This window comes from Pezoporus flaviventris, unplaced genomic scaffold (genome assembly GCF_033815535.1).
Source record: "Pezoporus flaviventris isolate CSIRO_AGI_PZ_B2104156 unplaced genomic scaffold, CSIRO_AGI_Pfla_v1 ptg000129l, whole genome shotgun sequence".
In the NCBI taxonomy this organism is placed as follows: Eukaryota; Metazoa; Chordata; class Aves; order Psittaciformes; family Psittacidae; genus Pezoporus; species Pezoporus flaviventris.
The window spans coordinates 2,841,786-2,868,826 of NW_026892677.1; the positions used below are offsets into that span (position 1 = coordinate 2,841,786).

Consider the following 27,041-nt stretch of genomic DNA (forward strand, 5'->3'; position numbering starts at 1 on the left):
ATGGGGCAGCCACAGCTTCTCTGGGCACCCTGTGCCAGGGCCTCAGCACCCTGCTCATACTCACATCACTGGACACAAATCCCGAGTCTCTCCCTCAGCTCCTCTTTCCCACTTGTGAGTCTTCGTTTTCACAGCAGGATGTTTTAGGAGTGCTTTTCCAATGCTTCCTCCCTACTCTCAGTGTTCTATTTCCCTCCTTTCCCTTCCCATTCGCCTTTCGCTTTTCCCTTTCCTGAAACCCATTTTGCTCTTTGCTTCTGTGTTCCTAATTTTTCGTTTCAGTGATAACTCCCAGAAATATCTCCTGGATAAGACACAGTCACTCACGTCTCTCACAAGAACTGCTTTGCCTTAGAGAGATGTGACACAGAAATTTCAATGGCAGTGGCTTGACACTGCTCTGGGCACAGCAGCGAGGGAAATTCATCCAAGCATCTTTAGTTGTGTCAGTAAAATATAAATGCAATGAAAAGCAACTTGAATTCCAGTCTCCTACAGCGCATCATCTGGCTGAGCAGAAGGCAGGAGGAGTGAATATAGTTCTTACCTGTGTGTCTTTACGAGATGCATTAACAGGTTTATGCTGTCATTTGCAGTCAGAAACATGAGTATTATCTTCAGGATCTCAGGAGGGCGAGAAAATCTCAGAAGCATGAAATATCCCCCCCTTTAGCAAACCCTTTTGTTCAGTTATTTTATAGCCAGCAGGAGCAAACTGTTGGAACTCTGCTCTGAAAATTGATGCCTACCAGTAAAAGATCTTGCAATGATTTGGGTCACTTTGAATCATAAAAAGTCATCGTTGTTCTCTTGGCTATTGACTGCTTCCAAAGCACAGCGCTGCAAGTGTCAAACCTGAATGATGTGTGATGCATTTAGCTAACCTCTGACTCCAAAAGTATCTCCCTGTAAGATTATACCCCCGTGTTGAGAAGTACAGATACACAGTGGGGTGTCCAGGACAGGGGCACTGTGGCACTGCTGGTGCCTGCTGGTGGGGATGAGGTTATGGCTCTGAAGTCTTCACTTCTGAGACTACAAAACCATTTTAACCTTTCCAAAGTGTATCAGTGGGAAACTCTGGAAAAGCTTTCAAATGCTTGGAAAAAAAGGAAACTGAGAATTACAGAACCTGTGTCAAGGTCCAACAGGGACTAAAACTCTCATACTAATGAAAATCTCTTTCCATGCATGATGAAACCTCCAGCCCATCAGGACAAGGGATTGCTGAGCCTATTGCTGCCCTTAAGCCCTTCATAGATTCCTGGCATGGAAATAACTTTCCAGCCTGGGCACACTTGAAATGCTTCCTGTCTAGGGGTCTTAAGACAGCTACCCCATCTCAGATGGACCACCAGAAAACCCTCAAGAGGTCCTTAGCTTGTGCTCTATTTCAATCACCAGCCCATGATTACAAGAAGATGTGATGCAGGAATGATCCCCAGAAAACAAAGTCTGCAGAGTCATATTGCAGGCTAGTACTGACATTCAAACACCATGGAAAAAGGCAGGGAAAACTTCAGTTGGAAACACATTCAGAGTGACCTGGCCAGTCTAGTGCAAGGTTTCCAGGTCTGCAGCTCCAGTCCCTGCAAAGGATGACTGCTCTTGCAGTCATAACCCTAACCCTTGGGACAGTCTGTATCCTCAGTGTTGCTTTGTTTTGAGGGCTAAAGAGAACCATTAGCATCAGTTTGTCACTAAATCACTATTATACCTTTCCATTTAAATTTAGACGGGCAAACCCACAGTTGAAGTAGTTCTTAAAGATGTGCTATTGTTAGATGTTAGATACATTATGAAAAGAGATTTTTGTGCTAAAACAAAGATTGAGGTTGTATCCCATGGTTTAATATACCTATTGTTTAAAACTGCACTTTGGGTCCCTGCAGTCTGACCACCTTTCTTCTGTATTAACAACTCAGACTTGGTGTCCCAAGGAAACCCTTCTGAGAATGAAGCAGTATTTAAATGTAATACATGCAATCCCCACAAGGTGCCATTTTCTGACTATTTGTGCACTGTCTTTGTACTTAAAGGAGTGTCGGAATATAGAAAAGCCAAGTGTGAGCTTGTTTCTGTGCTTGGAGACAGGGGCTGCAGCCTGCAGCCACTCAGAACGAGTATTACCACTCCACAAGGTCGTGTTAGACTCAGAGCAAGCCTGCCCCAAACCTACCCTAGCACAATATTACAATATAACACATAGAAAACTGTGCTTGAGAACAGATGATACAGGCTCCACATAACATTCATTCACAGTAAAAAATACAACCTGCTTCAATGAACTGGACTTCTATTTCTTGTTACTCTATTATGTGAATGGTTTTGACTTTGTGCAGGGCTCACTCATTTGGTATGTATCCGTGCCGAGGCATGCATAGATGTACGTATCCATGCTGAGATTCACTGACTATCACGGAGGAGGTTTACTTCCGAGGTAACTTCTCAATAAATGGACTCTTCAGTGCAGCCCAAACTCATTTTGTTCTTAGACCCTATGTGCTTTTGCTTGCACTCGGGTTTTGCACAGAGCCATTTATCACATCATGCTTGACTTTTCCCTTCTCTCTGCTTGAGTGCCCGGGGCTGCCCAAGGCTCCCATTAACTCCACATCTGCCCCAAAGCCGCTGGAAACCCTTTTGCTTGGATAAGCCCTGGGGCAGATTGGTTGGGCTTGTGATGAAGAGCGAAACAGCCTTAAGAAGGAAGAGTCTTAATACTTTAATGAAAGGTTTCAGATTCATATGAGCAATTTTAAACTAGAGGCTTGCTTTTCTTTCACAATTACATAGATCAGCCCTTCAGGTTCCCCTTGTAAAACCTGCCGGGAATCATGGCATTCCCTGACTTTTCTTTGTCCCGCTTTGGTTTCTCTAATGAGATGATGAAGCATCTCATGGTTTGTTAAGATACAATACATGAAAAAGGTGTTTAAAGCTGTTGATTCAGGACGGGAAGCCAGGTAATCACAGTTGCTTACAACCTGTGATGTGGTGTATCCTGCCCTCTTCAGCACACGAGCAATCACTGGAATCAGGAGGCAATACTGAGATTTCGAGTCCGAAAATGGCAAAATCATCCAGCAGCAAGTGGAAGATGTTCAGAGCCAAGGGAGCTGCCCCTGTGGCTGCAATGGGACTGGAGGCTGCCCTGGTTGACCCCAAGGTGGAGGGGTTCCACATGCTCAGGAAAAGGCAGGGGCATGAGGAAGCCCTTTGCTGAGAGAGCTGCCAGAAAAAGAATCACAGAATCCCAGCCTGGTTTGGGTTGGGGGGGACCTTAAAGCTCCTCCAGCTCCAACCCCTGCCACGGGCAGGGACACCTTCCACTAGAGCAGCTTGCTCCAAGCCCCTGTGTCCAACCTGGCCTTGAACACTGCCAGGGATGGGGCAGCCACAGCTTCTCTGGGCACCCTGTGCCAGCGCCTCAGCACCCTCCCAGGGAAGAGCTTCTGCCTAAGAGCTCATCTCAGTCTCCCCTCTGGCAGGTTAAAGCCATTCCCCTTGGCCTGGCCCTACAGGCCCTTGGCCAAAGCCCCTCTCCAGCTTTCTTCTTGGTCCATTTAGGTATTGGAACACTGTTACAAGGTCTCCTTGTACAAACACAGCCATATACTGCCGGAAGAGACACTTACAGGAAAGAATATTTTCTCCCCAGACAACTTTCTTACGTGATTGTTTGTTTGCTGTTTGATGGTGCTTTTCTTTCAGAACCTACCCAGAGGAAAAAGTGAAGAGCTGAGCTGTCAGTTCTTCTTACTCCTATTTGATGTGGTCCAGGTCAGCGTGTGAGCAAACCCCTAGTACAGGATGCTCACCTACACACTTGGGCACTTTAAAGAACTTTTACATAGATATTTACTACATTCAGACTGAGAGAATCACAGAATCATAGAATAGTTCGGGTTGGAAAGGACCTTAAGATCATCCAGTTTCAATCCCCTGCATGGGCAGGGACACCTCACACTAAACCATGGCACCCAAGGCTCTGTCCAACCTGGCCTTGAACACTGCCAGGGATGGAGCATTCACAACCTCCCTGGGCAACCCATTCCAGTGCCTCACCACCCTCACAGCAAACAACTTCCTCCTTATATCCAATCTAAACTTCCCCTGTTTAAGTTTTAACCCGTTACCCCTTGTCCTGTCACTACAGTCTCTAATGAAGAGTCCCTCCCCAGCATCCCTATAGGGCCCCTTCAGATACTGGAAGGCTGCTCTGAGGTCTCCACTCAGCTTCTCTTCTCCAGGCTGAACAGCCCCAGCTTCCTCAGCCTGTCTTCATACAGGAGGTGCTCCAGTCCCTTGATCATCCTCGTGGCCTCCTCTGGACTTGCTCCAACAGCTCGATGTCATTTTTATGTTAAGGACACCAGAACTGCACACAATGCTCCAGGTGAGGTCTCACGAGAGCAGAGTATTGTCTTAATGAGAAGCTCCAGGGTACAGTCACGAGACATTTCATGAGATTGCTGATAAAATCCATTGCTCTTTCACAAAGCACTTTAATGGGAAAAAAAAAACAACCCCAGCTAGCAATAAGCATCAAGGAGCTAAGTTTATATCACAAACTCATGGCTAGCATAGCAAAGAGTCTGTGCTGATCATCAGCTGTGAAGAGGTCAGGCAGCCATGGTAGGGACCAGCTCAGCTGAAACATGGTTGTTTCTTAGTCTGAACCAAAATTAATGAGCTCACCTTAACAAAACGATGGAAAACTCACAGCCTGAAGAGTCTGTGGGCTCAGGGTGAGCAGAAACACCTGTAGGTTAAGCCCATAATGAAAACAAAATACCATGTATCAGTTCTATCACAACCTGACAGTCATAAATGAACCGAGCCATTGGCAGAGATAATAGCAGGGAATCTTTCAGCAAGCACAGCAGTAATCACTAAAATAGTAATGAAACATCTTCCCTTTCATCGGGTTATACAGGTGATAAAGAAGTATTTTCCTTAAAAAAAAATCCATGTTAAATATGTAAAAATAAACAGATATCTAAGTCATGTGTAGTCATTTTGAAAGGTTTGATCTTGTGAAAAGAATACACTAATCCTTTCCAGTAGGTATGAGATGGGCATTGTAAAAGCTACTGCTGCAGGTAGGAGTAGAGAGTGGTCCCTATTTAGCCATATGATCTCAAAGCCAATACCAGGTAGATAGTATTGTCATTATATTGGTCTTTTTCACTACTTCATTATAACATTTCCCCTCTACCACCCCCACTTCTGCAGCTCTTCATTCAGCACTTATTGGAACTCACTCTACAACCACTGTCTCTTGAGTCAGCTTATGGTAGTATTCATCTGGTCAGGGCACAGGGTGCTCAGAGAACCTGTGGCTGCCCCATCCCTGGCAGTGTTCAAGGCCAGGTTGGACACAGGGGCTTGGAGCAAGCTGCTCTAGTGGAAGGTGTCCCTGCCCGTGGCAGGGGTTGAAGCTGGAGGAGCTTTAAGGTCCTTTCCAAACCAAACTGCTTTGGGATTCTGTGATCCTATGAAAAGATGCCTTTTCTGTTACTTTCATGTAAAAACTCCAAGGCAGTGACTAGAATGTGGAAACTTGGCTTATGTACTGGTTTTACCTATACAGTTAGCCATATAAAATTTGCTAGTTCCTATTCTGTTTTGCCAGCATAATAATCCTGGGAAGCCATGTCTTAACACAGTAAAGCACGGGGAAATCATAATGCTTAGGAGGGATGAATTGCATGCAAGAATCAGAGTGGATGAAAATTGACTAAAAAATAGAAATAAAGATGATTTATCACATTCTGTTTGTGCTTATTATGGGCTCTTCCTCAGTGATAATCGCTCTAAAAATACAAAATTATTGCTTTTGCAATCAGATTAAAATAGAACTGAAACTAAAATATAAGGAATTAAGACCAGTAAAATAATCCTGGTTGATTTCTTAGGAAATTAAAACTCTGTTTGCAGCTACTCTCTGCTTTTACCTGCTTAACCAGCAAGAACTGAAGGCACAGACTGCACGTGGTGTTGGGAACTTACCATCAGACTTTTCCATTGCTCCAAGTTAACTCAGCAGACACCCCATGGGCACTGCTCACACACAGCTAAATCCCTTGCACCCTTACCACTTAATTCTATCTGGATGAAAAAACAGTCTCATTCTTTATTTCCACAAGTTTATCCTTGAATAATGAAACCAGGCTGCTATTTGTTGCCAGTACAAGAACATCCCCTGTAAAAGGCACAGCTACCATAACCACGTTATTTCCTCAACTCTTCCATAAGGTATTAACCTAAATCTAATTCTCCAGAGTGTCCTGGCTGAAATGAACCATGAACAAGATTTTTAGCTCTGTTTAGGTACTCCCTCAACGAGTGAAACCTTTTCAACCCCACCTCCAGTTGATTTGGGGGAAAATGGTGGAAAGATGCTGTTTCCTTGATAGTACATCCATCCCCAAACAGTTAACACCGCAGCAGGCACCAAGCTGGCTCTGAACTTCAGCAAGGGGGAGATTCCTAATGATTCCAAGATCGGGAGATGCCAGAAATGGCATCTAGTTGCAAGAGCACCCTGTACTCTCACTCATGTCAGATGTCTCACCACTCATACACAAAGTTTTACGCCCTTACATGCTTTGAACACACACACACCCCCCACATAGATGAAGCTGTTGACAGACGTGTCCATGAGGCTCCATGCCCTTTCCCTTTCTGTCTGCAGTGACGGGTCATACATGGATCTGCAGTTGCATTTAGCACTTCCTCACTCGCATTCCCCCATTCCCAGGTACGTCATTCCTCATTCTGCACTGAAGCAGGCTCTCATCAGCCAGTCCAGACCCAGGGTGTCTGCAGCATCCCCCTCTAATTACAGCATCCCACTGCAATATCCCATCCCACTGCAGCATTTCACCCCACTGCAGCATCCTCTCACCCCTTTCCACTGCAGTCTGCAGCTTCCCAGGTACTGCAGACTCATTACCTGGCACAGCTCTTCATTCAAGCAGTGTTTTTGCTTAGAGGGTTTGCAACTTTCTCCAGCTAGATTGATTTATTAGAAAAATTCACCTTTTCTTTCCAATACACAAAAATAGAATTAGAGTAGAACAGAAGCACAAAGAGACACGAATGATGGCCTCCATCCATTGAATCATCATCTGAAATGGTCCCTGAAGAAAAGTTCTGGCAATATGGCATTAATTGTCCATGGACTTGCTGTGCTGTTACAAGGACCCCAGTGGGAAACCCTGAAGCACCTGCACTCCCCAGGTTCTCCTCACTGTGTTCTGCTGCTGTCCCAGGGCAAGCAGTCTCAAGGTGAAAATAGAGTTCAACCCACACAGTTGGATCCAGAGCTTTGTATCCTGAAGCAGAAGATGTGTGTTGTGTGAAATCAGTTCTGCCCCAGAAGGTCAGTGTCTTGGGAAGGGTCCTCCAGCTCTGCCAGGGCAAGAGTTTCTCCATCTTTCCTGTTTAAAAGTGTGTGCCCACTCCTTGGCCAATGGATTTCACAGTCCAAAGGCAGCTTTGCATGATCTGAATGCTATTTTCACTAAGACATGAATAAAAAAGCCCTCCCCCCCCCGTTTATCACAGCACAAGGCTACCTCCCCTCTTCACTCGACATGACCTGCTCACCACAACCCTCAGCCACCTTACAGGCAGTTTAAAATGCAACTAAAGGCAACATTCACTTTCAGCATTTCACTTTTGGAGCTGGATGAGCCTTAAGGTCCCTTCCAACCCAACCCATTCTGTGATTCTGTGACCTCTGGGAAGTCCAGGCTGCAAACCCAGCACCCATCAAGCACCAACCCTGACCCACCCAGGGGGCTGCAGCCAGGGCTGTTGTGGGGGTTATGCTCTCCTCCTGGCTGCGAAAGGGGAGAAAACCACCCTGGACACCCACAGCGCAGGAGGTTAAAGCCTTTCCAAGGTTTCTGAGGGACAGAACAGTGTGAGAGAGGAGGGAACGCAGCCTCGACGGCTTCATTCCGCGCCCAGCACACCCCGAACCCCGCTCCCTTCCTCCTGCACCTCTTCATTTACCGATTACACGCAAAAAAAAAAACCCAAACCCGTCCATTTACAACCCCGATCCTCTCCCGTGCCGCACTCACACCGCAGCCCCGTACAGCGGGGTCCCACCGCCGGCGGGGCAGGACCCGCCGCTCCCCTCGGCCGCGCCAGCCTCAGCCCGTCTCCTCCTCCTCCTCCTGAAGTTGCCGTTATCGAACATCTTCTCGCAGTTGGGGTCGAGGGTCCAGTAGCTGCCTTTGCCTGCGGAACACATGAAGGGTCCGGCGCTGCGGAGGGGGCCGCTCCGGCCGGGTCCCATCACACCCCCTCCACCCCGCTTACCCGGGTCGTCCTCGGCCCGCGGCACCTTCTTGAAGCAGTCGTTGAGGGAGAGGTTGTGGCGGATGGAGTTCTGCCAGCCCGCCTTGCTCTTCTTGTAGAAGGGGAAGTTCTCGGCCACGTACTGGTAGATCTGGCTGAGGGTCCGCCGCCGGCCCGGCGCGCTGTGGATGGCCATGGCGATGAGCGCCGAGTACGAGTAAGGCGGCCTGGCCGGCCGCGGGCACTCCTGAGGGGGGCTCAGCGCCGCCCAGCCCCGCTCCGGGCCCGGCGGGAGGAGCGGCCCGCTGGGGACGTAGGGCCCGGTGTGGCCGCCGAGCCACAGGTAAGGGCTGGCGGCGGGCGGCGGCCGAGCCGGAGGGCAGAGGCCGGGGCACACGGCGGCCTCCAGCAGCGCCTGGGCGTGAGGCGGCGGCGAGGCGGGCGGCACGAAGGGGTGCATGCTCCGGCGGCTCCGCGCCGCACCGCGCTAACGCCGCTTAAATAGCGCCCGCGGGTGCGGACGGCAGCCAGGGGATACCCCCACCGCAGCCACCCCATCCCCGCCCCACGCGTGCCCTCCGCCCAGCCCCGGCCCTTCCGTCCCGTTTGAGTGCATGGGGCTCCGGACCCCGCGGTGGGCATCGCCCGGTCCGGTTGCCCTGGGAAGAGTTGGAACAGGGGGGATTTGGGAAAGCAGAAGGGTGAGAGCCAGCGGCTGGTAGCACCTTGCCAACAAGGGCAATGAATCTGCCACATGAGCCTTTGTCCCGTAGCAAAGAGATGAGCAACAAGGGGGAATGGGTTCAAACTGAAACAGGGGAGATTTAGGTTGGATACAGGGGGGTTGGAACTGGATGATCTTCAGGTCCTTTCCAACCCTAACTATTCTATGATTCTATCAGTCTGAATGTAGTAAATGTCTATGTAAAAGTTCTTTAAAGTGCCCAAGTGTGTAGGTGAGCATCCTGTACTAGGGGTTTGCTCACATGCAGTCCTGGACCACATCAAGTAGGAGCAAGAAGAACTGGCAGCTCAGCTCTTCACTTTTTCCTCTGGGTAGGTTCTGAAAGAAAAGCACCATCAAACAAGCAAACAATCACGTAAGAAAGTTGTCTGGGGAGAAAATATTCTTTCCTGTAAGTGTCTCTTCCGGCAGCATATGGCTGTGTTTGTACCAGGAGACCTTGTAACAGTGTTCCAATACCTAAATGGACGAACAAGAAAGCTGGAGAGGGGCTTTGACCAAGGGCCTGTAGGGCCAGGCCAAGGGGAATGGCTTTAACCTGCCCGAGGGGAGACTGAGATGAGCTCTTAGGCAGAAGCTCTTCCCTGTGAGGGTGCTGAGGCGCTGGCACAGGGTGCCCAGAGAAGCTGTGGCTGCCCCATCCCTGGCAGTGTTCAAGGCCAGGTTGGACACAGGGGCTTGGAGCAAGCTGCTCTAGTGGGAGGTGTCCCTGCCCGTGGCAGGGGTTGGAACTAGTGCTGCAGCTCCTGCATCTCCCATGCAATGGGATCACGTCCTACACCCCATAACCACTGTTGCAGTCCAGACACGCACATCAGAAGCTCAGATCAGAAAGCCCCAGACTGCCAAGGGGTATTTGCACAGAGGGTTCAGGTACCTTTTTCACTTGACTTAGAATCACAGAATCCCAGCCTGGTTTGCGTTGGAAGGGACTTTAAAGCTCATCCAGCTCCAACCCCTGCCATAGGCAGGGACACCTTCCACTAGAGCAGCTTGCTCTAATCTAAATCTAAATTTATAACTCTAAATTCTAAAATTGCTCATCTTTGATGGAAGACATATCATGATTTGAAGAAAAAGTGACTTTAATTTGCATTTCTATATATTCTTTTCCTAGAGAGTACATCTGCCTTTCTGAAACTTCAGACCCTTTCTAAGAAACTGATAAAAGGCATGGCTTTATCAGTAGGTAGAGCTGTATAAAGCGAAATATAAATGGGATAGTGATCAGTGGTAGAGAATTGAAATCCTTCAGGTGGCATCTCATACAACTAAAATCATCTCCAATTCTTAATCTGCCCATCTCTATTTTGGGGCTGGGAATGCAGGAGTGAAAGTCCATCTGTCTCGCTGGATCTTTGTGTAGTCAATATTGTCCTTATGCCTGAAGTATTTCTTTCTAAACCACATTATTTATTACAGGTCGGCATTCCCATGGCAGGTCTGTCTAACCTGGTATTCCTCTGGGCATGGCTCAGAGCAGAGCATAGAATCCCAGCTTGGCTTGGGTTGGAAGGGACCTTAAATCTCCTCCAGCTCCAACCACCTTCCACTAGAGCAGCTTGCTCCAAGCCCCTGTGTCCAACCTGGCCTTGAACACTGCCAGGGATGGGGCAGCCACAGCTTCTCTGGGCACCCTGTGCCAGCGCCTCAGCACCCTCACGGGGAAGAACTTCTGCCTAAGAGCTCATCTCAATCTCCCCTCGGGCAGGTTAAAGCCCTTTGTCCTCTCAGTGCTTCAGGGATGCAAGGAACACTCAGGAGATCAGATTTCTTCCTAATGGAAGGCAGTTTGTCGGTAGATTCCACCCTGGAGCATGAATGTCATAACCCATTTTGCACATAAATATATCTAAATACATATATATATGTATACAAACATACAAGTTCCAAGGCAAAGATTTATCTTTAACAGCCTCTTAGGGCCATCCTGGAATCTCCTGGGCTGTACCGGTCAGCACAGCAGTACTCCAACAGCACAGCTTCACCGGAGACTCATGGCCTGCCCTTTGCTATGCCACAGTAGTGTTCCAGGGAAGGTTTATTCCACTGCCCTCCAGCAAGGAATACCTCTTTGTCCATGCTTTGGGAAAATGGTTCAGAAAACCAAGTTGGTTGCCAGTGCCTGTCGGAACTTGCATTTCTGGGTGGAAATAAAGAGTTAAAAACCATTGTCTACTAATGTAAAGTCTGCACTGAATGCTCCTGTATGCACACTGCAGAATTAGAAGTACCTAATTCGTTCCACTGAGTATTCATCTGAATACCAGGTATTTAGGCATATTTTAAGAAGCAGCAGATCAACCAGTGTGGCTGCCTGTGGATGCTGCTCTTCCTTGGATAGCCTGCTCAGTTTTCCATGGCATTCCTTGTCCACATGCTGCCTGCCTATGTGTCAACTACAGCTACAACCACAGGGATAAGTGAAATGTGTGCTTGTAACCATCAGGCTGAGCCAGACCAGCTTCACTGATACTACTCCTGTTAGTCCAGTGTGGACTGGGTGAATTTGCCTGTGAGTTTTAGGCATCTACTGTGAAAACAAGAGGATTTATACCTAAATATTCTATTTCCTAAATAATATATGTTTTAAATGTCTGAATTTACAGGTCTGCACAGAGCTCATTAAATACTCCCTTCTCAGCTGAGCTGACACCTGAGACATAAAAACACCGATGCACAAAGTATTTGTTAATGCTGACTTCTTTCTGCTTCACAGAAACCCTTTTATAAGGAAGCAGTAATTCCAGGTAAACGCACAAACATAGAATCATAGAATAGTTAGGGTTGGAAAGGACCTTAAGATCATCCAGTTCCAACCCCCCTGCCATGGGCAGGGACACCTCACACTAAACCATGCCACCCAAGGCTCTGTCCAACCTGGCCTTGAACACTGCCAGGCATGGAGCATTCACAACCTCCCTGGGCAACCCATTTCCAGTGCCTCACCACCCTCACAGTAAAGAACTTCCTCCTTATATCCAATCTAAACTTCCCCTGTTTTTTAACCCGTTACCCCCTGTCCTATCACTACAGTCTCTAATGAAGAGTCCCTCCCCAGCATCCCTATAGGCCCCCTTCAGATACTGGAAGCTGCTCTGAGGTCTCCACACCGCTTCTCTTCTCCAGGCTGAACAGCCCCAACTTCCTCAGCCTGTCTTCATACAGGAGGTGCTCCAGCCCCTGATCATCCTCGTGGCCTCCTCTGGACTTGTTCCCACAGTTCCATGTCCTTTTTATGTTGAGGACACCAGAACTGCACACAATGCTCCAGGTGAGGTCCCACAAGAGCAGAGTAGAGGGGCAGGATCACCTCCTTCACCCTGCAGATCATGCTCCTTTTGATGCAGCCCAGGATACAGTTGGCTTTCTGGGCTTCGAGCGCACATAACTCTTTTATGGTAAAGGAGTTAACACAGCAAAAATACTTCTTGTCGTGGAATGTGGAGCTTTTCACAGCTTAACTTTGCTCTCTCTGCAATTTCACGAGCATTTGCAGGGTGAGGAGTATGTTGTGATGGGCTGATCAAGAGGTGGCAATCTCTGCCAGGTCTCTGGTTTGTGTTTCCAATGCTGTGGACTGTTTCCAGCAGGTGTTCTCACCATCGTGTGCTTTGTTACCCATTGCCTGGCAGTGTGAGAGACGTGGTTGTTCCCAGACACACCTGAGAAACCACAGCATCACTGAATCCCAGCCTGGTTTGTGTTGGAAGGGACCTTAAAGCTCATCCAGCTCCAACCCCTGCCACAGGCAGGGACACCTTCCACTGGAGCAGCTTGCTCCAAGCCCCTGTGTCCAACCTGGCCTTGAACACTGCCAGGGATGGGGCAGCCACAGCTTCTCTGGGCACCCTGTGCCAGCGCCTCAGCACCCTCCCAGGGAAGAGCTTCTGCCTAAGAGCTCAGCTCAGTCTCCCCTCTGGCAGGTTAAAGCCATTCCCCTTGGCCTGTCCCTACATCCCTTGTCCCAAGCCCCTCTCCCGCTTTCCTGCAGCCCCTTTAGGCCCTGGAGCTGCTCTCAGGTCTCCCCTTCAGGAGCCTTCTCTTCTCCAGGCTGCCCCAGCCCAGCTCTCTCAGCCTGGCTCCAGAGCAGAGCTGCTCCAGCCCTCGCAGCATCTCCGTGGCCTCCTCTTACCCCACTCCAGCAGCTCCCCGTCCCCTCCGCACCCCTCGCACCCTGCGCTCGGTGACTCGCGGGGCGGTGCTGCCACCCAGCGGCCCAGCGGCGCTCCGCGGCTACGCGATGGAAGCGGCTCAGAAATGGAGGGGGGAGTTGGATCCCGATCCCGATCCCATCCCGGACTGTGGACCGGCGGCTGTGAGCGCCCGACCCCTAGCATGGGCTGCAGTGGAAGCCACAAGGGAGACAGGAGCATTTCGTCCTGACATCGCTGTCCGCGGCTTCCCGAGGAGGGGTTGGGGAGGGGGGTGCTGAGCTCCCCTCTGGGATCCAGGGACAGGATGCCTGGGAATAGTCCGAATAATTCGCTTGAACAAAACATTCGATGCTTTCCTGGCAAAGCTGATTGAAATGCGCGTGGTTTGCACCATAACAGCGCTCAGATTCGTCCTGAAGCATCAGACGTTAGAAACAACTCCCCTCACTTAAAACAAAGTGGAATATACACACATGGTGAGAAACAGCAAACAAGCAATCTAACATAAAGTATCCAGAGTTTATCAAACCAGAAAGAAATGCAGCAAATACAAATAGCAATCCAAATATTATTTTCAATTCAACTATGCTTATTCAGCATGAAAATGATTAGCTAACAAATATCTGTTTCCAGGTCAATCAGGCTTGAGGCAATTAGTCTGTGTCCATGAACTAAATTAGCTCTAAAATCAGAATTCAAAGGATCTCAGCAATTACGCTCTCATCCTGAAATGCGTCTCTTCCAAAGGAGCCAGTCAGACAAATGCACCCAAGTTTGCCGTATTTAAATTACACACTATATTCTAATTCATTTTAATATCTACATTCTTACAGCAGAGGCAATGCTTTTTCAGGCCCATGTGTTAAGAATGGCGTCATACGAGAGAAATGTCTAATGCGTTTTTCAATCTCCTGTGTCTCCAAATAATAGATGTAGCATACACCGAAGGCTTGGCACTGAATGCAGTTCCTTACATGTTGTACCCTGTTTATTTGAATTTATAGACTTTACATGGCTAAACTGTTTCATTTAGATGCGCTTTTGATTGCTCATGAAAATTTATGGGCTGGATTTCATCCATATTATTATTTCTACCTTTATCAGAGTTTGCCTTTCGATGTTTAATTCAATCAGTTCACATTCTTCTTGCCCGTCTCTCAGCAAAACTTGTGAGAACTACCCTTATTTGGTTAAACGGTTCTAAAGGCTGGAATATTCTTTTAGAAACTTCTATAATCTTTCATAAATAGTATTAAAAAATCAGGTTTTCTCTTTCATATATTGAAAAAAACCTGCAAGTATTTTGAAATTGGTGTGCAACTTTGATGGAGAAGAGACGCTACGGTGTGTGAAGTGAGGTCTCTGCTGTGGAAGAGGGCTCAGCATCTCCAGCACCCCTTTGGACACTGGTGCAGCAACCTGAAGGTGTATAGTTATATTTGTATTTAACTATTAATATGCCATAAAAATAGGACTAAAACTGCTGAGCCCACTGGCAAAGAGCTGAAGAGAGGATGTGGGATGTCAGCTGAGGGTCGTGGAGTCATAAAATCATGAAATGGTTTGGGCTGGAAAGGACCTTAAAGCTCACCTAGTTCCAACCCAGCACCTTCCACTAGACCGGGTTGCATTTGACCTGGTCCTACACGTGGGGCATGAGGATGATGGTACCAGTAGATGAAATGCTAATAACAGTTTGTAGTACTGCTCCTTGCTCTGTGATGAATGGGAAGTTATGGTGAGCAAGGCAATGGGGCTGTGAGAGGCCAGTGGAGAAGCCTCTCTCCCTAAAGGCCTCTCAACTACAGAAGGTTTTAGCATCACCAACTGGGAAATGATAAAACTCAGTGAAATAGCTGTTATTTAATACATATAAGCGATTCCAGTTTCTCCACAAAGCAATCATCATAACTAGATAGCATGGCCCACCAATGGGTCTTTCTAATGTGGCGGGCCCTACCATTAAATCCCTAAGCAGCAAACACCACGAGCAGCTGCTCAGCACCCTGCCTGCCCCATGTCCCTGTAACTGATGGGGCAAGGGCTGGGAGGTTCCGAGTGCTTTGCATCATTCAGACACTGAGCAGTTCAGCGCTACTGGCTCCTCCTGGCAGGGCTTGGGTTTGTGTCTGTCACCTCCTGGGCTACCAGGCACTGCTTGTCTGCTTTAATCATGGATAGAGACACAAAAACCAGAGGCACCATGAATCCAAACGTGGGACGGAAGTGTAACTCTTCCAGCAAGTGAACCCACTGCTCATTACCTGTCTGCAGGGCATTTCTCGTCTTTAAGTTCATATTTAATACCTATAAGACCTGTCAAATTTTTATCTGAAGCCAGCGGATATAGAAATCAGTTTTGAAAACAATGAAGTAGCTGCAACTATAGGAAATTAACTTTTGGGCTTGTGGTGAGTACACTGGAGAGAAGACATGGCCTGGAGCAACAAACTCTGCACCCAACATGCATCTTTTCAGTTTACTGGCTTGAATTCCTCAGTAAGCAGCTCCTTCTTTTCTAAGCCGAGAAAGGATTAATCTTTGCCTAGGAACACCAGGACATAATGAAAAAAGAAATGAGGAGGCACCAGTTACAGTTTGTTTTAACCTTTCTGAAGTTTATCAAAGGTATATAAATTGGGTCTCTTATATATTGCATGTATAAATTGTTGCTTTTAGATATAAAACGGAGTGCAGTTTTGCTTCTTTCTGGGTAAAAGATTCAAGCTTGACAATTGTAAGCACAAAGTAGTATTAATACCCTGACAACATGATGAGATCGTACATTTCTTCATCAAGTGTTCCTTTATTCCTTCCCATGACAGGGGAGTTGGAACTGGATGAGCTTCAAGGTCCCTTCCAACCCAAACCATTCTGTGATTCAATGATTCAGTCTCACTACTCAGACGTCAGTATTTTTTGGAATGATCCCCCCCCCCCCATTCAAATGATCCAAGACCAAGACCCAAAATTCAGGAGAGGCTGTATTGAAAAATAAATTCCCTTCAACTGCTTATTAAAACCAAATGCAGCATCATGAAGGAGCAAAGGTGGTCAAAATCACTCACCAGCAATTTGAACCTGAGAAGGGCTCCAGTAGGCAGCTCTCTCTGCATGCTCCAGCCAAGCTCTCTGTGCCTTCCCCAGTGACTGGTGCATGAGGCGATTGTCAGGAGAACCTGTCTAGCAAAAAAGGGGAAAATGCATTGATTTATTTTCCTTCTTTTGGCCATTAAATACTTCTTCCATCCTAAAGAGCTGGGGGTTTTAGTAATGTTGTTCTAGTTATATATTCTATATGTAAGTATATTTTTCAGACCACCTATTCCAGACTGCTTTAACGTGGTAGTTGTCCTACGTTTCACTAATTTCCACCTACAACTCCAGCCAGCTTTAATACTGTAACCTCAATAAAAGGAAGCAAGTTATAATTAATGTCTTTAAAAAATACCTATAATGACCTAAAATAACTTCTCCAGCCACAAGAAGATTCCGTCTTTCAACTCTCGTATTTCCTGACCTACCAGACTTAGAAAATGTGTTATATAAAGGTTATATAAAAAAAGGACATACAAACATTTTAAGTATCTGCATATTGTATTTCTGTTTCTATTCCATTTCTAATTCTGTATTCTGCACTTCTATTTCCTATTGTATTTCCTATTTTATCTCAATTCATCGGTGATCTGGTATGAGAGAGGCCTTTTCAACTTGCTGGTGGTCATACCTGTTGATATAAAGTGTCTTTGGTCTGTTGAATTCTGGGGGTGTAACATAGGCTTAATATTGAGGAAAAATGTAACAAAATGAAATATTATGAATTTTATTGGAATCAATTTCTTAATTATAGGTTATGAAGCTGCTTATGAATATGTGGCCCAAAGGGCAGTACAAACCTTTCACATGGTAGCACCTAAATGCACAACTCATTTCAGGGATACGTTTTGTGTGGCTGTAGCAACAGGATGTTGTATGTGCTTAAACCCCCCCCCATATTTATGTATGTGCTTAAAAAAAAAAACATATTTATCACAAAATTCCCAGCCATCTCTTTTGGTGTTGCTGTGTCCCTCTCTTGGTGGCTTTGCCCAGACAGAAATACTGCATGCTATGCAGGACAACAGAGTATCATGCTTGTGATGCTCACATATGTGTGTATATATATATATGTATGCATGCTTAGAAATAGCTACATATCTGTGTCTATATATATGCTTATATAAAAACTTACATTAACACTGTACAATGACATGGGTATGGGCATTTTGTCAAGATGTGGTCCACGTAAATGATTAACTACTCCATTTCCCAAGGGCCATCTCCTTTTGCACTACTTCCCTCACCCAAAGAGGGCAGTATCAAATGTGGGGTGTCCTACAGCACTTGCACCACAGAAGATGAAGTGCTCCATGAGCATCATGTGGTGCTGCAAGAGATCACAAAGAAACCCATTACTGGTTATTGAGGGCTCTCTTTTCATTCGTTGTTAAGTAGAGTCTTCAGTACTGAAAAACACATGTTTAATGGAAAGACATTGCAGTGAATGTCTTCCTGAGGACCTGCTTTGGTTTTGAATGCCTTTATGAATGCTTACATCACACTCGGCTTTATTTCCAGATTGACATGCTGGACCATGGACAAAACCCATTTGTTTTCTCAGCCAGGAAGCCCATCTATCAAAGAGTGGAAGAAGGATGCGGGTTGCCAGCTGGGAGCCCTGGAGCTGGGCAGCAGGGAGAGCTGGATGTCTGCTCAGCCGGGATGCCAGCTTGCCCACCTTTCTGATTTCCACCCAAATTTCAGCAAAAAAATGGAAAAATTCTTTTTGGTGGTGGTAAATGTGCAATACCGACCTCATTCCTGCAGCTGGTGCTCAGGGAGTATCTGGAAGGAAGGGTTATGGTTACCAAAGGCTTCAGCATCCTTGGCTCTCCGTCCTTTTCCTGCTAAGCTGCTTGCCATCTGCAGGCAGGATCTGTCCAGAAGTTTACATAATCTGCTTGAAGGACGATATAGTGAAACTAACAGCAGAGCTCAGTCTCTACCACCACTCCTTGGGCTCTTAGCCATCATCTGGAAACACCTCAGCCGAGTGTTGGTGACTCTTGGGTTCCTTTTTGGGCAGCTTGAGCTTGAAGATGGGAGAGGCAGTTTCATTTTATGCTGGTTGTTTATGGTTCTTCGAGGTCCATTTTCATTAGCACCATGCAATTGCATTTGGTTTTTCTGCCTCTGGCAGTTGTTTCAGGCCCAGACTAACCTGTTTTCCCCAGATGTGGTCACATTTAATGAGGATTTTGATGGTCACCTGAGACACGACAAAAAATCTGCTTGACAGTGTTCATACTTTCAACTGCCCTTCTTTAACTCTTAATTTTTCAGCTGGTATAAAACCAAATCAACAGCTGAAAGAAAATCCAACCTCACTCCATTGAGTATTGCTGATATTCATAAGTTCATCACCTTCTACTAGTGGCTGCCTTGTATTTAATGCAGGATAAGTGGGATTTGTCTTTTTGCAAAGGTAGACTAGTGGAAGGGCTGGCACACCAGAAAAGGGGCATCACAGGGCGGTGGGTTGGGTGACCCATGTCCTGCCAGCAGCTTTTGCTCTGTGATCTCATACAAGACACAAAAACCCAGTTCAAAGTCACAGGTCCCACAACCCATTTACTTTAATGGATTTTGTTCAGCCAATTAGGCCCTTTTTCCTTCAAATCTCATGTGTATAAAGGATGGCATTAATACTTACAACCTCGTGGGATTAATTGCCTGTAAAATCACTGTGAGACCTTGGATAGAAGCACGGCTGATATTAATTATTGCTATAGATATTATAATGTTAAACATAAGTTCCTACATTCATTTGGAAAGAAACTTTCAGAATCAAAGGAACAAAAGCCACCCCCAGGCTATTTAATGATTTTATTGCCCTTCAATGCAAAAGTGTTGCCTCAGCTCTATTTTTCTCATCACACTGCAGTATGCCAGCCCCTATAAGCCCATGTCCGTGTCAAGAGCGTGGTTCACTGACTCACAGAAGTCAGAGATAAAAAGAAGTATTGTTCACTTGATAATTTCAATTTCTAAATGTTCTACAACCTACATCTTTTCTCTTTTTGAATGCTTTCACTTTGTTCTCATGAGATACGGTTAATTTGCGGCTGTAAAAAGTTGAGCAGGGATTCAGAAAGTTGGGATTTAACAGGGAAAATTGTACTATGGAAGAATATACTGCTCGTTATAAACCCAAAACGTTTGGCAAGTGGCTTTCATCCCATAATGAAAAGACTTCTAACCAATGGTAAGTTCAGGGAACAAAATGACTCTCTGCCTGTATATACTGACTCAAACATCGCACCAGGAAGGTACCAAAGTGCCACGAAACAGGATGAAGGTAAAACAAATGCAGGTTGTTTCTGAGGATGGATGTGAATATTACATGAACTTACATGTAATAGTCATCTCGTAATGCAGATTAGAAAACTGAGGAACTACATGTAGAAAATAAGAGAAATAGAAATATGGCCCTGAAAATAAAAGACTTTGAGGTAATGGCAGTCCCTAGAGGAACTGATAGCTAGATTTGGCCACCAAATGACAAGGGCAAATTCAAAACTGGCCATTGCAGCTGAGGAAGAGCGAACGTTTACTGCTATATACTAACAGAAACCCTATTTCAACAGTGGCATTTCCAGCCCAAGCTGGGAAAGCAGCTCCCATTATCCGCCTGGTAGATTGGCTGACTTTCTTGCCAGTAAAAGTCAGCCAGCAGCTTGTAATTATACTGAATATCCTGGAACCTTGTTCCCGTAAGTGGTGCCATCTTTTGAGTAGTATATCACTGCTCTGCCTCGCTCAGATTATTACACTAATATATCATTAGAGCAACAGCTTGCTTTGGTGATGGATTGGTGCAATGTGGCACGAGAGCTGCAGCTCACTCACGTAAGGGCTGATGCTCTCGTGCTGATGTATGGGATGCCTCTTGGGTGATGTATTCCCCCAGAGACTGCAGCTGTACAGTGAACAACCCCAGGAGGATGCTTATTTGCTTTTGAAGCTGCTTTACACTCACAATGAGGGAGGCATGGGGGGGGTCCTTGACAAGCCCCAGCACCTCTGAGCTGTTGCGGTGGTCCCCCAAGACCTACCTGGTCTACTGGGGTTAAGTGGAGGCTGGTGATGGGTGCCTGCAGGAAACTAGATTAAAGGGAGGAAACATCCTGTCTTTGACTACCTCTAGTAGCATGCTGTCTTAAGCACCAAGAAGCTTGGAGACAATATGCTGTGGACCCATAATAACCTACGCAAATACCTAAAATCACTAGTCATGTCTAATAAAATAGAGCCTCTCATTTTATGGCAGATACAGAAGTAAAGAAAAACCTTCAAATACTTATTTCACAATCATCTTCTTATTGCACCTATTGGAGAAAAATGGACACAGTGAAGAAAAAGTTCTTCCCTGTGAGGGTGCTGAGGCACTGGCACAGGGTGCCCAGAGAAGCTGTGGCTGCCCCATCCCTGGCAGTGTTCAAGGCCAGGTTGGACACAGGGGCTTGGAGCAAGCTGCTCTAGTGGAAGGGGTCCCTGCCATGGCAGGGGTTGGACGTGGAGGAGCTTTATGGTCCCTTCCAACACAAACCAGTCTGAGATTCTATGATTTTATGATATTCTGGGTGCTCAAGCCATGGTGCAAGCCCATTCACTCCAAGTATTATTTGCACGTTTTACTGTATATCATCAATACAAAACTTTTGTATTAGTAACCATTAAATAGTTGACATTTCCAGTATCTGAAGCAGGGCTATAGGGATGCTGGGGAGGGACTCTTCATTAGGGACTGTAGTGACAGGACAAGGGGTAATGGGTTCAAACTTAAGCAGGGGAAGTTTAGATTGGATCTAAGGAGGAAATTCTTTCCTGTGAGGGTGGTGAGGGGCTGGAATGGGTTGCCCAGGGAGGTTGTGAATGCTCCATCCCTGGTGGTGTTCAAGGCCAGTTTGGACCAAGCCTTGGGTGCCATGGTTTAGTGTGAGGTGTCCCTGCCCATGGCAGGGGGGTTGGAACTTGATGATCTTAAGGTCCTTTCCAACCCTAACTGTTCCATGATTCTATGGTTTTCTGTTAAAAGGCCCATGATGGTATTCACTATTCTTCTGTTTTCCTAATGTTGGCATTCCTCAGGGTGAGAAATACAACAGCTAACTTTTGAACTGGGAAAAACATGTCTTCATATCTTAAGAACCTAAAAATGCCTTAATTCCATTTTCCCCAAAGTTTGCAAAACAAAGAGCAACCCCTCACACAAACCCCACAAACCAGCACATCCCGGATTCTCTCGAGCTTTCCTTCTCACACACACAAACCCAAACCATCACCGCCCGTATCAGGAACATACAAACCAGGCTTCTGGCAGCGCCCAGACTCAGCCTAGCTCAAACCCAAAAGGGTGAATAGTTGGACTGTATGACTCAATGCAAGTGATTTACCTGCTATTCTTTTCCCACTTTTAATCACTCTGCTTGTCACCAATAAAACACTGGAATTCTGAAGCACACACAGAGGCTATGATCAGCTTCCATCATGACAAATGCAAAAGCATGCTAACATTTAAGAGCATCAACAATCCCTTCAAATCTATTCCTATGAAGCAATCAGCGTTTGCTCTAATTTGCTTTGTTTTTCAGACATTCACCTGCCCTCTACCAGCTCTTCCTGATAGCCTCCTGCACGATGATGCTGGATTCCTATCATGATATGCATGGAAATGAAATTAAGGAGTGGGTGGGAAAGTGAATTAGGTTTAGTAGTTAAACTATGCATAGAAATTGAACTGTACGTATTATGAATAACCTTTCCTATGCTGCGCCATTCAGCTGCCCCTAAATGCATGTCAGGGCACCAGCATTAGGTGATGTGACTGGCATCTGCCACCTATTTTTCCTGTTATAAAGTGAATAACGTGATTAAGGTATAATCTTTGCTGACCCTCCTTAGCTACCCTTAAATCAGGGCTGATTTGTCAGCCAACACAAACCAGTGCCTTTACTACCCAGCACCAAAGGCTATGGAATATTACCCCCACGAAGGCAAACCCAAGCCTTTGCTAACAAGGGAGTGATTTTTCCTGCCGAGGATTTGCACAGTTAACATCAAACCATGTTGCTTTTCCTTCCTTCTGCCTCCAGTGAAGGTGCTTGCTGGCTCTGTGCCCAAGACTGACATTCCCAGCTTTGCCTTCCCGAGTGGCTGGGTTGGCACTACTGCTCCCAGCCTGTCCTTTGGGATTTTGTTTTCTCCCCTATGTCCTTCTCCTGCTGCCATTCCTGCAGCACTGGCTGGGCTTGCTGCAGCAGAGGCAAGCCTGCTCCCTGCCTGCAGCACCAGTCCTGCTCCTCTGGTGCGTATTGCTGCAGCCCTGAGGCTAAGCACTGCTCAACCACTGAGCCTGCATTACCTGGGAGAGATGGAGCTGTGCCACGGGTGAAAAGATCCCCATTGACCTAAAGGGGAAAAGAGGGAAGGAGCTGCCTCCCTTTGGTGCCAGGGGTTAAAGATGCTGTGGCTCTTTGCCATAACTCTCCCAGCGACCTCCATCCGTGGGGAGATGCTTGGTGCATCCCACACCTGAGCTATTGCTTGAGGGAGAGGAAGAGAGGTATTAAGAAATGTGTATGCTGTGTAAAAGGAGAGAAAATTGCCAGGTATTCCTAGATTAACTAACAACTTAATCTGCTGTGCCTGGAGGGAATAATCAGGGGTTAATAAGATGTATGAAACTTAAAGGAACAAAGAGAAAAACAACAGTTCAAGGTATAACCTATCCCTCCAGCTCTTGACTGGACAGCCAGGTTATATCTTGATGGAGAGCCAGGTCTGCCCATGTTTTAGTTTTAAGTTAACCATGCAGCTCCCACACACTTCCCACCATACTGGAAGTGCAAGTGCTGGTCAGTGCCTGTGGGAGGCATGTTCAAAAGCACCCACAGAACGTACAGTATCCCAAATGGGATTACGTAGGTGCCTCCTGTGGGTGTCTGTGTTACAATTTGTTGCTTCATGTTTCCCAAATCCCCCCCCCCTTCCTTCATATCCCCTGTCTAGCACATGAATTCTCTAAGACAATTACTACTGGTCATAGCAGTAGCAGTATTGGTGGTGCAGCTGGCTGAAGAAGAGGGCTCTAACCATACACACAACTTACTGCTAACCCCCTCAAAATACAGTCTAAGAGTAAAAGCAGAGAAAACTGGCCCCAAGGAAAGAATGAGCTGATACTGGTCAGCATGGAAAAGCAGGAATTACTTATTGACAAGCAGCAGATAAAAATAGTAAGGGGAAAGATAAAGGACAGCGAGGTGACTTTGCAGCAGAGATCAAAGCTTGTTTGAGTATATTAAGCATCAGCAGCCACAGTCAGCACCATCCACTGGATAAGTGGCAGGTGCTATGGCTCTGGACTGTGAAAAAGATTATGGATTAGGCCAGAAAAGCCTTAAAATGAAGATGTGTCATTTAAGTTTGCTATGTATATAAGAGAAAAACAGGGTGGTGAGACCTAGGCTAACCCAATCAAACAAGAAAAGGCAGTAGGCATTTAAATGGCTGAAATAAAGACCGAATTAGACTGAAAAAACAAAGGAAACAAGCAAAGACCCCCCTGACATGTGTTAGCATCCTGTTAGTTGCTGTAATATCCATCTATGGTTTACCTTGTTGCAGTTCAGGTTCATTCACCTGAAGAGAGAGGAGCAGAACCTCAGCTAGGCGAGAGGTTTGCTTCAAGAAATAAAAAGGATTGATTGAAAACACGATTCACCTGAGAGAGGGAGTAGCTCTAGGTGGAAAGGTCTATAGAGTCTGATAGGAGTTACAGCTGTAATTAGGTTACATGTAATTACCTTGCAAATCCAAGTGAGGCGACGAAGTCCTGCCTATGCTGGGATTCTCTAAGTTCTCCTATAGAGCTGAGGGGTAGAGGTTTAGTTATTTCGGAGTACTTAAATCATGCTCTGAATTTACAGGCAGAGCTGGGAATGTTACACAATTACACATAGCCTTCTGAGTCCCGTTTGAGAGTTGCATTTAGGAACCACGCTGTATTTCTTTTATTCTCTTAAATTCTTTTGGGCTTTCAAAACAAATCTGTGGGTTATACAAGTGGCAGAGCATAATGTTTGAACTTTGGTACTTGGAGCTTTCATTTCCTCAATGTCTGTTCCAAGACAGAGTGACCTTTACTTGACAGCAATGCCTATGACAGTGGAAACCTGAAGGTGAAAACACTGTCTCAAGGTTATAGTTTGTCTGATTTTGTGTCTTTTAGTTGCTCATAAACAAGTCCCTAGAAGTGATTAGGTGTTTGCTTATGCAGAGTAATTAAACTGCATAAAGTGAGTGTCTTCCTATTATGTAGCTAATAAAAATAACAGCAACATATATCTTGGCCCAAAGAGTCTGGGAGTTTATTAAAGCTGTAAATTACAGGTTCTGCTAATGCAGGGTAATAAGATCAAACAGCACAGTGTGAGCAGTGATCGTTCTCCTATTTTTGTCTAATACTGTGTAGTTATTAGACATTCTCTCCCTTATTAATCTTCTTTGACCTTCTCCCACAGATTCTCCTTCCTATAAAAATAAGGAACTGCAGAGGATTGTAATGTGCCCACAAATGCCCATAAGGGCAGGGGGCACAGCGTGCTATGAACCGCAGCTGATACAGCGAATGCCCTGGTGAGACCACACCAACCTCTCTGCTCCTTCGACCTGGGACGTGACCTGCTGAGCTCACAGTAATGTAGGAACATAATGTAGACACCTAAAGACTTTACAAGGGCCTGTAGGGCCAGGCCAAGGGGAATGGCTTTAACCTGCCCGAGGGGAGACTGAGATGAGCTCTTAGGCAGAAGCTCTTCCCTATGAGGGTGCTGAGGCGCTGGCACAGGGTGCCCAGAGAAGCTGTGGCTGCCCCATCCCTGGCAGTGTTCAAGGCCAGGTTGGACACAGGGGCTTGGAGCAAGCTGCTCTAGTGGAAGGTGTCCCTGCCCGTGGCAGGGGTTGGAGCTGGAGGAACTTTGAGGTCCCTTCCAACCCAAACCAGGCTGGGATTCTATGATTCTATCAAAGTAATCTGAAGTAATGTAGACATCGATGTAATGTATTGTAATGAAATGTAGACATCAAGAATTTACTTCAGCAGAATATCTAAATGTAATTTCTTAATGCCAAGTGAGGGATTTGAATAGCAATGATTTGAATAATAACAACTTACTATTTTCTGAACAAAGTGGGAGAAGAATAGAGAAGAACCCTTCAGTGAAGGGGTCAACCCAGGCGGGACGTGACAAAGCAAATGCAAAATCTTCTTTCCAAAGTCTTCTTTGTATATTCAGTACAAAGCCTCCTGCAGTGGAAGAGAGCCAGTGTGTTCCCACAGCATTCCCTATTGTTTTATGAAAGACTAAAGGAACAAGAACACGGCCACCTGCAGCAAGGACGTGACATGGAAGAGTGCTTAGCACTTTGCTTACTCCTTGTCGGTACAAATTGCAGTCCCAGACCCTGTTTCACTGGCAATCCACATGGCAGCAGCATACAGTAACATAACTAAATCGTTCCTTTTGCTTATAGAATCACAGAATAGTTAGGGTTGGAAAGGACCTTAAGATCATCCAGTTCCAACCCCCCTGCCATGGGCAGGGACACCTCACACTAAACCATGGCACCCAAGGCTCTGCCATAAAACATTAGGGACTTTATAACTTATTTGTATAAAAAACAACACTGCAATTAGACCGAGACAAGTATGAAACCACTGCCAAGAAGCTGTTCTCCCAAAAAGTTTAATCCTTGTCTCTTCATTATTCTTATTTTCCTTTATGTATGGGATAAGAAAGAGAAAAGCTTGGAGCTGATCATTCTATTCTGCTTCTCTGAACAAACATTGAGTAAAATCTTACCAGTCACAGAAAGTTTTAACTGAAGTGCATGGGGCATCTGAGTAAATAAATAGCTGAGATATTGCAGTTAAAAAGTCAGCAGCTCTGCCTATAGAATAAACCTGTTTCAAAATGCTTGTGCTCCCTCTATGAAGTCTGTGATAATAAACCAGAGTCTATGTGTGGTAGTGGAGATCATTGATTGCACTTACAGCCTCTTGGGAAGATCAGTCTTCATACCACTGGGCGACTGGGATGTGGACTCTGAGCAGATTGCGACCTGCCCGCTCCTCATCATGCTGCTAGGGCTGAATTCTCTTATGGCTTGGAGCTGCCATCCCCGTTAGGCTGGGGCCTGGAGACTCCCCCAGACCTGCGTCGTGCCCAGGCTGTCCCATGTGTAATCTCAGTGCTCACCATTTCCAGCTGCGAGGAGGAGCACGGGCATCCAAGGGCTGGCAGCGATGGAGGGTTAACAGGAGCTTGATTGATAGAATCAATACAATACATTGGAAGGGACCTTAAAGCCCATCCAGCTCCAACCCCTGCCACGGGCAGGGACCCCTTCCACTAGAGCAGCTTGCTCCAAGCCCCTGTGTCCAACCTGCCCTTGAACACTGCCAGGGATGGGGCAGCCACAGCTTCTCTGGGCACCCTGTGCCAGCGCCTCAGCACCCTCACAGGGAAGAGCTTCTGCCTAAGAGCTCATCTCAGTCTCCGCTCGGGCAGGTTAAAGCCATTCCCCTTGGCCTGTCCCTACATCCCTTGTCCAAAGCCCCTCTCCCGGTTTCCTGCAGCTCCTTTAGGCACTGGAAGAATGGAGAATGCTGTGCTGCAGCTGCACAGCCAGACCTCACCAAGCAGCCAGGGTTACAG

At 46.4% G+C, this 27,041-nt stretch overlaps 1 protein-coding gene across 1 annotated transcript; it reads right to left on the reverse strand.

Annotated features, from left to right (window-relative positions):
* Positions 1 to 7,275: 7,275 nt before the first annotated feature.
* FOXI2 (forkhead box I2) lies at positions 7,276 to 8,867 on the reverse strand. The gene is made up of 3 exons (XM_061478566.1): positions 8,341 to 8,867; positions 8,100 to 8,259; positions 7,276 to 7,522 (listed from the first exon to the last, which is right to left on the reverse strand). The coding sequence occupies exons 1-3, from the start codon at positions 8,777 to 8,779 to the stop codon at positions 7,453 to 7,455; spliced, it is 669 nt and encodes a 222-aa protein (XP_061334550.1). The 5' UTR covers positions 8,780 to 8,867; the 3' UTR covers positions 7,276 to 7,452.
* Positions 8,868 to 27,041: the final 18,174 nt, after the last annotated feature.